At 40.4% G+C, this 11,665-nt stretch overlaps 1 protein-coding gene across 1 annotated transcript in view; it reads right to left on the bottom strand.

Annotated features, from left to right (window-relative positions):
• TTBK2 (tau tubulin kinase 2) overlaps positions 1-11,665 on the bottom strand; it is a 124,935-nt gene that overhangs the window by 13,059 nt on the left and 100,211 nt on the right. The window contains 1 exon segment of the mRNA XM_030318393.1: positions 9,592-10,180. Within this exon segment, the coding sequence (XP_030174253.1) occupies positions 9,592-10,180 (589 nt within the window).

The raw sequence follows: 11,665 nt of genomic DNA, 5'->3' as shown, positions 1-11,665 counted from the left end.
TATCAGGAATACAATTAGGTTTAAGAACATGTAAAGCTTGGGGCGCCTGGGTGGCTCTCAGCTGGGTAAGTGTCCAACTCTTGATTTTGGCTCAGGTCATGTTCTCACAGCTTGTGGGTTCAGGCCCCACATCAGGCTCTGCACTGGCAGAGCAGAGCCTGCTTGGGATCTCTCTCTCTCTCTTTCTCTCTCTCTCTGCTCCTCCCCTGCTCACTCTCTCTCTTTGAAAATAAGGAAATAAACATTAGAAAAAAAAAAAAAAAAGACATGTAAAGCTTGTCGTAAGTCCAGCCCAGGTGAAAACACCTAACTAATTTCCTGAAATAGCTCCTGAATGGAACCAGTGTCCTGAGCATCTGTCTGGTTAATTGAATACAGGCTGTTTAGGTTCAGATGAGAATTCTTACAATAAGCCCAGACCTCTAATGACCTTCAGGAAAAGGGAGTCAGTTCTAGTGGTCTGTTGCCCTTATCATACATAGCATAGCAAAACATTTTGACATATACTACATTCTCAAGTGAAGTCTGGGAAAGAGTCTGCAAAAACATTATCTGATGAGATAAAAGGAGAAAACCAACGATCAATAGCTGAATACAGAGAAAGAAAAGGCTAATTCTAAGTGTATCTGAAAACAGATTCCTTGACCTCAGACTGTAAGACACAAAAGCATTTCCCATAATTGGAAATTAATTAACGATCTGCCAGGAAGCCATATGCATCTTTTATATCTTTAATTTCTATAATTCACAAACACTTCATTAAGGCATGAATTCAATCAGTGCCTTTCTTCTGTTCTCTAACTGGTTCTCTAAAGGTAAACACCTTTTTACAGAACTAGAAAATGACCTCAATATTTTCCGTGTCTTTCATATTAGTTTTATTAATGCCTGCTACTCAGTTTGACTAACCTCAGTCTCGTTACTTTTTAGTTCAGATAAAGCAGCCTCATTATTTATAATTACCCCATGTTTACAACTGGCCACAGAGCAAGAGACAGTAAACGGTAAACTATTATTTACATTTAACTTATAAATAATTATCCTTTAACTTTTATCTCATTCAAGGAGTATAATGTTATTAATAAAAACTTTGGGAAATTCAACAGGCATACCAAATAGCCTCTCTTCCAAATAAAATGTCATATATGAAATATCTAGATCTCCTTTTGGTTTTTGACAAATAATTTACGAGATATCGGTAGTAGAATAATTTATTAGTTCCCACTATAGCCAAGAATAACTGAGTTATATGAACACATTCCTGGTCTATTAAAAAAAAATAAATTTTAAACATTCACATTTCTTTGGGCCATTCAAATTCCACTATACACTTCTTTTGCTTAAAGCATCTTTATGTGACACTTCATGCAAGTGTTAAAACTTATGAATGAAACTAGAACACTATTATTGAACCATGTTTTTAATGTATCAAATGTTTATTACTAAAAAGTGAGTACATGGCAGTGATAACATTTGAGTATTAAGAGGCCTTATCAGGGGAGCACCTGGGTGGCTCAATTGGTTCAGTGTCCAACTTTGGCTCAGGTTATGATCTCGCAGTTCATGAGTTCGAGCCCCTTGTCGGGCTCTGTGCTGACAGCTTAGAGCCTGGAGCCTGTTTCAGATTCTGTGTCTCCCTCTCTCTCTGCCTGTCCCCCACTGATGCTGTCTCCCTCTGTCTCTCAAAAATAAACATTAAAAAAAAAGACGTCCTATCTGCTAATAGAATGTCCCACTCTCTCACTCTTTATCCCGTTGCTTACTCTGACCATGTTGGTTACTATCGCTGAAGATGTTGTTACACTGTGGCTTGGCTTGTGAATATGGAGGCTGACTAGAGGAGGAATGGAGAGAGCAGCAATGTGCTACACAGGTAGGTAAAACTGAAAACCCGAAGCCTCGAGCCGAAGTAAACAAAAAGTAAAAGTTGCTTTTCCCCTTCCCATTACCCATTTCTCAGAGACAGTCACTCATCATTAATAGTTCAAGTGTTTTTTAGCAGGACTTGAAACTATGAGAATTTCGTGGGGGTACCAAAAATCATAAGCAAGCCACAACCCCACACCCAAAGAATAGAAGTCACAGAAAAGACAGACGGAAGTAAAAATATTTTTGGTTGGCCTGTAATTACACATCACATACTTGACTACAGGATTTCACAGTCAATTTTCAAGCCCCTTCATATAATACTGGAAGACACTTCAGGGATCACTCTAGTTCAACTATTCCCAACTTCCATAACCTACAGATTTCTATCAAAGCATCAATAACACTTCATTTGTTTCCCTTTACTAGCTTGAAGATGCTTAGAAGCAGTGAGGAGACTCACTGGGCTTTGAATTCTTTTGATGCCTAGTGCAGTACTTGACACACAGTAGATGCTTGATAATTGTTGAATAAAATTCCCCTCCCTCAATCTTGGCAGTTTCTTGTCCCACAACCCACACATCTCAGTGGAGCAGGCCGATGCCCTTTATCACCTTACCTTTTGCATTTTATCTTCAGCCCCTTTCCTTTGCCCTAAGGAAAGGGCACTTAAGACTCTAAATCACTTATTTCAATGCTCTGAACTGTGGTCTTCAAGTCTCTGTGCCTCTGCACATACTGTGTTCTTTGCCTCACAGCCCCGCATCTCCCTCCAGCAAACTAATTCATCCTTCAGAGTCCTCTTATTTTTGAAGTGCACCTTAACCTTTCCAGAAAAATATTTTTAATTGTTATTTCCTCTCTAATTATGAAAGCAATGTATTTTCAAAATTTCATTTTTCATGGTAAGAAAAATTAGAAAATAAAGAAAAGTTTAGAAAATAAAAACACCCAATATTGTACTCCTCAGTCCTAGGTGGATTGATCTTTGCCCTCCTTTGTGTACACAGCTCCACTAGAATCACTTCACGTTGTTTAAGGTAACTGTTAGACATAGGCCCTCAGTGCCAACCTGGAAGGTTGGTGCCAACTGTTTATCCCTGGGGTAAAGCATAGAGCCTGGAACTCAGGAGACACTGAATAGAACTGAAGGAATGAAAAGAACAGAATTAAGGCAATGCAATCACTGCTGATCTGAATTTTCTAGTACTGGTATTGGTACTCCTGTAAATACAGTCACAGGAATCCTCTTTGTAGATGCTGACTACCAGATAGATCACAAAACAATTATGTGACTCCTTTCCATTTTGTCTTGCTCCCCGTGTGTGTTGTGACTCACAGCCCCTTTCTTCTTCTCAGTGTCTAAGAAACAAGTCAAAGAGGAAATTCCTTCAAATGTTGATAATCCCCTGATGTGAGGAACAGAACACAGAATGTACTCCACTAGTTATCTGCCTCTTTACAGATTATCTCCCTGTCCTATGGTTTGGTGTCATCAGTGCAAAAAAGGACAATAATTATCCCTCTGGTTGTTCCATAGAGTCGCTGTTAGGATCAACTACGAAAGTATTCTATGAAATATGGATGTAAGATAATATGGTAGCCAGTCTCTATGATGGCCCCCAATGAGCTCTGCCCCTTGGTATTCATACCCTTGTATAGGCCCTCCCACACTGTAGCCGGATTGGTCTGTGTGACTACCAGAGTATGACAGAAGTGATGGCATGCCCTTCTGAGATGAGGTTATAAAAGAAATTATGGCTTCTATCATGGTGGAGGCATGTTGGCTCTACCACCCCACCCACTCCCCTATCTCTCTATCTCCTTCTCTCCTTACTCAGTGACAAAGTCAGCTGCCACTGTCAAGAATGGAGAGACCCAAGTGGTGAGGAACCAAAGCCTTTGGCCAACAGCTACTGAGGCCTGCCTACAGTCATGTGAGTGAGCCCGGAAGTGGATCTTCCCATCCTGGTTGAACCTTACAATGATTTCAACCCTAGTTGACAGCTTGACAGCAACATCATGAAAGACCCTGAGCCAGAACCATTAGATTGAGCCACTCCTACATTCTTAACTCTCAGAAAAGTGTGAAATAACTTTGTTGTTTAAAGCTGCTAAATTTGAGGGGTACCTGGGTGGCTCAGTTGGTTAAGTGACTGACTTCATTTTGGCCCAGGTCATGATCTCACGGTTCATGAGTCTGAGCCCCACACTGGCCTCTCTGCTGTCCGTGCAGAGCCTGCTTCAGATTCTCTGTTTCCCTCTCTCTCTCTGCCCCTCCCCACACTCTCTCTCTTAAAAATAAACATTAAAAAAACTTTTTTATAAAATAAATAAAGCCGTTAAATTTGGAATAATTTGTTACACGGCAACAGGTAACATATTGTTGATATTATCATTCCCCAGTCATATTTATACTACTTCCAAAGGTAATATTAAAATAAAGCACTGGTTTTCTTTCTTTTAAAGAAAATTTTTTTTTAATGTTTATTCATTTTTAAGAGACAGAGAGACAGAGGGTGAGTAGGGGAGGGGCAGAGACAGAGGGAGACACAGAATCTGAAGCAGGCTCCAGGCTCTGAGCTGACAGGCTGACAGCAGTGAGCCTGATGTGGGGCTTGAACCCACAAACCGTGAGATCATGACCTGAGCTGAAGTCAGACACTTACTCAACTGAGCCACCCAAGCACCCCTGAAGCACTGGATTTCTAAAAGACCATCTAGAACCATGAGATCATGTGGTACAATCTGCCTTGATACTCGGTTTAAGAAATAACTTTTCCACTCCTATATTAAATTTCAAATCCAACCTCCCTACTAACAGAGATCACCCAATGTCACGTGGACCAGTGGTTTAGACCTCTTTTAGAAGCAGTTCATTTTCTTTTCTTTTTCTTTTTGTATCATTTTAATGTTTATTTATTTTTGAGAGAGACAGACAGACAGACAGAGTGTGAGTGGGAGAAGGGCAGAAAGAGGAGACAGAATCAGAAGCAGGCTCCAGGCTCTAAGCTGTCAGCACAGAGCCCAAGGTTGGGCTCAAACTCACAAGCCATGAGATTATGACCTGAGCCAGATGCTTAACCAACTGAGCCACCCAGGCACCCCTTCTTTTCTTTTTCTTCTCTACCCTTATTTATGTATGCTAGCTTAATCTTGTCTCTTCATTTTTTTTTTATGTTTCTTTTTTATTTTTTGAGAGGGAGAGAGAGCACAAGACAGACAGAGCATGTGTGGGAGAGGGGCAGTGAGAGAGGGAGACAGAATCTAAAGCAGGCTCTGGGCTCTGAGCTGTCAGCACAAGAGCCCAATAAGGGGTCTGAATTTAAAGACTGCGACATCACGACCTGAGCCGAAGTCAGATGCTTAACCAACTGAGCCACCCAGGCACCTCTCCATTTTCTAATCAAAACATAACTTAATATTTTTCCTGTAAGCCAAAGGTTGGTCTTATTTACTCCCTGTAAATCCATGTTTAGCAGCTTTTTAGAAACGACTGACAGTGAGCCAATTTCAATCAACACTGTTTACCCAAGGAAAAAAATTTAATTTCCAACAGTAACCCCAAACCAATTTTTTTCAAATCTAGCAAATTTAGCCATCTTTCAAAACATATTATTTAAAAAATTTATACATGCTATGTGATAATCAGTGGTTTCATGTTTATGGATAAGGGAATTCCTAACCAAGGCTAATAGCTCTGCACTAATAAAGTTTTCATCAGGTTAGTTTATTATGCCAACTATGCTTGTAAACAGATAAACTTCTGCTTTGCCTATTTTTATATAGTTCCTACATATTTTAAGACATCGGTATACTCTCCCTTCATATCATCATAAAAGAGAAACGAGCCTGAGTGAAAAAGATACAAACTAACAAACATTCTCATCAGGATATGTCTTAATTTAAAATATTCAGATAGCCCAGTAATCTAGTTTAGCATATCATCCAAGCTAGAACATATAATCAGAGTTGCAAGAGATGTGGAGAAGCTAACTGGGAGCCCTCCCTATTTAATATGTCTGTAGTAAGTTAGGAAATAATACCATCTGCTTTGCAAAAGTAAACTCTGAATTTAAGCCTCAAAAACAGAATCAACATAAACGTATTTTTAATCTCATCCCCCACAAGTGAAGGAAATGGTTAAGTTTAATACCTTAGACATAAGTACACAAGTGATGCAGCTGACATTTCTTTAGAGACCTTCAGTTAAGAAAAATACTTTAACAGACACACAGGTCAATGGAGCAGAATAGAGAACCTAGAAATGGACCCATAAATATATGGCCAACTAGTCTTTGACAAAGCAGGAAAGAGTATCCAATGGAAAAAGACAGTCTCTTCAGCAAATGATGCTGGGAAAACCGGACAGAGACATGCAGAAGAATGAACCTGGACCACTTTCTCACACCATATACAAAAATAAATTCAAAATGGGATGAAAGACCTAATTGTGAGACAGGAAACCATCAAAATCCTACAGGAGAAAATAGGCAGCAACCTCTTTGACCTAGGCCATAGCAACTTACTACTTGACACGTCTCCGGAGGCGAGGGAAATAAAAGCAAAAATGAACTACTGGAACCTCATCAAGATAAAAAAGCTTCTGCATAGTGAAGGAAACAATCAATAAAACTAAAAGGCAACTGACGGGATGGGAGATGTTTGCAAATGGCATATCAGATAAAGGGTTAGTATCCAAAATCTATAAAGAACTTATCAAACTCAACACTCCAAAAACAAAAAAAACAGTGAAGAAATGGGCACAAGACACGAATAGACACGTTTCCGAAGAAGACATCTAGATAACTAACAAACACATGAAAAGATGTTCAACATCACTCATCATCAGGGAAATGCAAATCAAAACCACAAGGAGATACCACCTCACACCTGTCAGAATGGGTAAAATTAACAACTCAGGAAACAACAGATGTTGGTGAGGGTGTGGAGAAAGGGGAACCCTCTTGCACTCTTGGTGGGAATGGAAACTGGTGCAGCCACTCTGGAAAACAATATAGAGGTTCCTCAAAAAATTACAAATAGAACTACCCTATGACCCAGCAATTGCACTAGTAGGTATTCATCCAAAGGATACAAAAATGCTGATTTGAAGGGGCACGTGCACCCCAGTGTTTATAACAGCACTATCAACAATCGCCAAAGTAGGAAAGCGCCCACATGTCCAATGAGTGATGAATGGATAAAGAAAATGTAATATATATATACATATGTATACATACATGATGGAATACTACTTGGCGATGAAAAAGAATGAAATCTTGTCATTTTCAACAACATGGATGGAGCTAGAGTGAATTATGTTAAGTGAAATAAGTCAGAGAAAGACAAATATCATATGATTTCACTCATATGTGTAATTTGGGAAACTCAACAGATGAACACAGGGGAAGGGAAGCAAAAATAAGATAAAAAAAGAGAGGGAGGCCAACCATAGAGACTCTTAAATACAGAGAACTGAGGGTTGCTGGAGGGGAGGTGGGTGGGGATATGGGTTAAATGGGTGATGGGGCATTCAGGAGGGCACTTGTTGGGATGAGCACTGGGTGTCATATGTAAGAGATGAATCACTGGGTTCTACTCCTGAAGCCAAGACTACAATGTATGTTAACTAACTTGAATTTAAATTTTTTTTAATGTTTATTTTTAAGAGAGAGAAAAACAGACAGTCAGACAGACTGTGAGTGGGGGAGGGGCAGGGAGAGAGGGAGACACAGAATCTGAAGCAGGATCCATACTGTGAGCTTGACAGCAGCAAGCCCAGCATGGGGCTCGAACTCATAAGTAGTGAGATCATGACCTGAGCCCAAGTTGTATGTGTAACAGACTGAGCCACCAAGGCGTCCCTTGAATTTAAATTAAAAAAGAAAGAAAAAAGAAAAATACTTGTATTTAAAGACATCTGAAAATAAGGCCAAAGTTATAATATCAAATAAATGAATGCAAGTCTTTCAACAACCCGACAGAGAAAATACAAACAGTGTAAGAGAAGCATGTGAACAATCCCTGTGGATAAAACAGTATTGATGGGAGAAAGCAATACTAGGAGAAATGCAGCCAAGGCTTTAGAAAACCTTTTTTTTTCCCAAAATTTTTTAATGTTTATTTATTTTTGAGAGAGAGAGACAGAGAGGTACAAAGAGCAAGCAGGGGAGGGGCAGAGAGAGATGAAGACATAGAATCTGAAGCAGGCTCCAGGCTCTGAGCTGTCAGCTGAGTCCCACATGGGGCTTGAACCCACAAACGGCAAGATTATGACCTGAGCCGGTCAGATGCTTAACCGACTGAGCCACACAGGGGCCCTTAGAAAACCTTTCTGAAGGGAAGTACACCAGAATGCTTGAGTGACGGCAAGTACATAGCATGACAGAGTCCAAGATAAGAATAAACTGAAGATGGAAAGAGAAATAAATGGAAAGAGGGAAGGTGGGTGGAAAAAGGGATGAGGGGAAGGAGGGGGGTGGTTGGACTTGTCTCTAGCCCATAGGTCATTGTGTACAATTTGAAAAAGGATGCTTCCTTAAAGAAGAAACAGACCTACACAAAAACGCAGTTTGGTTAGCAAAGTTTGGGCTAGGTTTCAGCCCCTACTTGCTCCCTGGGCTAGGCCACTTTATTTAGTGAACAACCTGTATAACTGTACAAAGCAGTCCTGGAAAAGAAGAAAAGACTAACTCTGATGTAGAAAGAGGCAGGCATTGATTTTCCTACGGTGAAGCGCAGGCGAATTCCTATAAAGCAGGACACAAAAGCAAATTTTGTTATCTTTTCTCACTGTTTTACACCTGCATTTGGAATTGTGTTCTAACAGAAAAATGTCAGTTTGGGGAACAACGTTGTTTTTGGTGAGTTGGAAAAGACAGCTGCTAGATGATTAGGGAATTTGAGAAAACCTGGTACTTCTACCCATGTAAGGACAGAGGTACCTGTCCTCAGGCTGGTGCCAAAGATCTCTGTACACAGTTCCTTACTGCCTACATATTTGACTCTTCTGGGGCTCCAGCTGCTCTCAGTCATCGGGGCATCACTGCTTACTGATTAACAACAGGGAAACAGGCGTCTCCAGCTGAATGCCCAAACTGAGGGTAATTCCCTTGCAAAAGACCTATATCACAACTGCTTTCAGCTACTTGGTAAAATGCAGACTCCTGGTCTCACTCTCTCCCAGACTTATCGAAGGAGAAGCTCTGGAAGTGAGGCTGGGACTCTGTATTTTACACAGTGGACATCAAAGCTGGAAGACTACTGTTTAAGAGTAATGTAAAATATGAGAAATTTCCGTGTGGAGATTACGAAAAAGAAACAGAAAAGAATCAAACCTAGCCAACTGTACACTATAAAGTACAAATTATATATGCCTTCCTCACCAGGTTTATAAGGCAGAGATTCAAAATCTTTAGAATTACAAATTTTTAAAAAGTCATATCTAAACACACAGCTCTTGTGGACTAATTAGAAATGTTATTCTGAAATTAGGTTATAATGACATTTCATGTGTTGCTACACTGACAGGAAACCTTCACTTGTTTTGAGAAATTTCATATTGGGTGACTGATATAGAACCTACTCCAGACATCATGCCCTATCCCTAAACTTAGGCATCTGCTGAACAATCTCAGTTGATTGCTAGTTGAACTGGTTAGTTCTTTTTTAACAGCACCTTGAATGGATAGCAGAGAAACATAATAGGAACAAATTTCTTACCGCTGTGAGGGGTCCTTCTGCTTGCGCCTCCATTGGACTCGTGGGTGTCACTGCAATAAAGTGACTAGCAGCTCCAGCCTGGAGTTCTAGCCTATCTGTATACTGTTCTGGAACAGCAGTGGCAGGACACTCCCCAGAAAGTGCTAAGACCACACCTGAGGTTTCTTTCTTTAAATGATCACTTTCTGCCCAAGGACCCAGTAGGAGCTTTTCATCTTGAGGCGATTCCTCCAGGACTTGAAGTACTTCCGGCTCCTCATCAGAAGGGCTCCCAGTTGTTTTATGGCCTAAAGCCTCATTTGTCCTAAAATCCCGAAGGTCCTGCTCCTTGTCCACAATCACCCATTCTTTGGAATCAACCTCCTGCTTGCAGGAGCTCAAGTTAACTGCTATAAATCCATTGCTGGCACCGCCATCTGCCTGTTCAGGGGTGTTGGCAGAGGCAGGCTTAGAAGCATCTGGAAGATATTCTTCATCATAGTGCCAGATGTGGTCAGTACGGGACACAGAGGGAACACAAGGCTTATGAAGCAGAGCAGGGAGAATAGATTCCTTTCCTGCACTGGAATCTTTCTGCATTTTCTCCAGGCTTAAGAAAACAGAGAGAAGTTACTCAACTGTCCTAGGAAAATATTTATTGCATAACCTATAAGCTCTATACAGAACTAACATTCACACACAGGTTAGAGAAAAAAATATAAATAAAACATAAGGAAAGTTTCACAGGCTGATTAAGTTCTGCTTTATGTGTCATAATCCTGTTTGGGAAGATGGAGCCCATGGGAGGAAGATGGCTCTCCTGCTGCAGGGCAGAAGAGAAGCCTAACCAGGTTGACCCATGTGATCTATTTCAACTTTTCTTTGACAATTCAATCACACTGCCCTCTCTCTGGCAGACAGGAACAATTTAGCCAAATTTAGCTTTTGCCTCACCAGAAGCCCTACAAAAGGAAATGAAGAAGCTAGTATACATTAGGCAAATACTTGAAGTGTTTCTTCTTCAGACATATATATAAATGTACTCATTCAAGTAAATACCAAAGGCAGAACTTTTAAAAAGAAAAGCTGCTATACCTGCTCAAGCACACCCAGTCCACTACGCACATAGAGGTGCACACAGTGGTGGGGGGTCGGGAGGGGGTGGGGGAAGCTTCAAGGTATATTGTCAGTTTGGGTGGATTAAAAGGCAGATGGCACTGTATAGAATCTCTCTGCCGGCTGAGGGGCAAGCAATGGTGTGACCATTTGGCTGCACTTGCTTCTAAGAACTGATCTCATCTTCAGGGAAGTAGTTTAAGCAATACACTTTTTGCTTTCCAAGTCTGTAATTAGGTGCTTCAATTCCTTCAACTGTTCCCTTTTCATTCTAGCTTCTGGCTTGAGTTCATTTTCTTGGATTACTTCTCTTACCTCCACCTTATTTTTATTTCTCAGCTCTTCCCTCAACATGGACTCCCTTCGGTTTCATTCCTTTGTTAAACTAATTCTTTACCAAACTAAGCTTTTACTCCTATTGCATTTAGGTCTTTATTCCCAATCTTAGCCACAACTCAAAATGTTTAAGCACTGCCCCATCTCAAATCCATCCTTTTGATCATATCAATGTACAGACATAGCTTCTATCACATAGCTGTGAGACTGAATGACTACCATGTAAGGAAGAATACACATATATGAAGGACGATTGAAAATGGAAGCCTGATTAGACTAGGCCAGAAGTGGCTGAACTGTCTTTAAACACAGTAAACACCATGTTCGTCAATTACATGGTCCTTCTAACATTTCATTGCCAATAGCAGCCACCGGGGATGTACACTGAAGGGCATGCGACCATCACTAGTCACTTGGCTCTTGGTATTACTGCAGTCTTCTTTAATTTATATATAACAATTCTTCTGTTAGCAAAATTTACGGATAATTGGACTTCTAATCATGAACTATAGTTATTACCTATGTATAGCTCTTTAAAGTTCCACCTTTCCTTATTTCTAGGAAGAAACTTATTCATGTCTATTTTTCCTACAGTACTTACTCACAGAAGGCCTTCATTAAATTGAATTGAACTGCCTGTCCC

This window comes from Lynx canadensis, chromosome B3 (assembly GCF_007474595.2).
Source record: "Lynx canadensis isolate LIC74 chromosome B3, mLynCan4.pri.v2, whole genome shotgun sequence".
Classification (NCBI taxonomy): domain Eukaryota; kingdom Metazoa; phylum Chordata; class Mammalia; order Carnivora; family Felidae; genus Lynx; species Lynx canadensis.
Note: the sequence above shows the minus strand (reverse complement) of the source record. Positions and strands in the feature narration are given on the sequence as shown.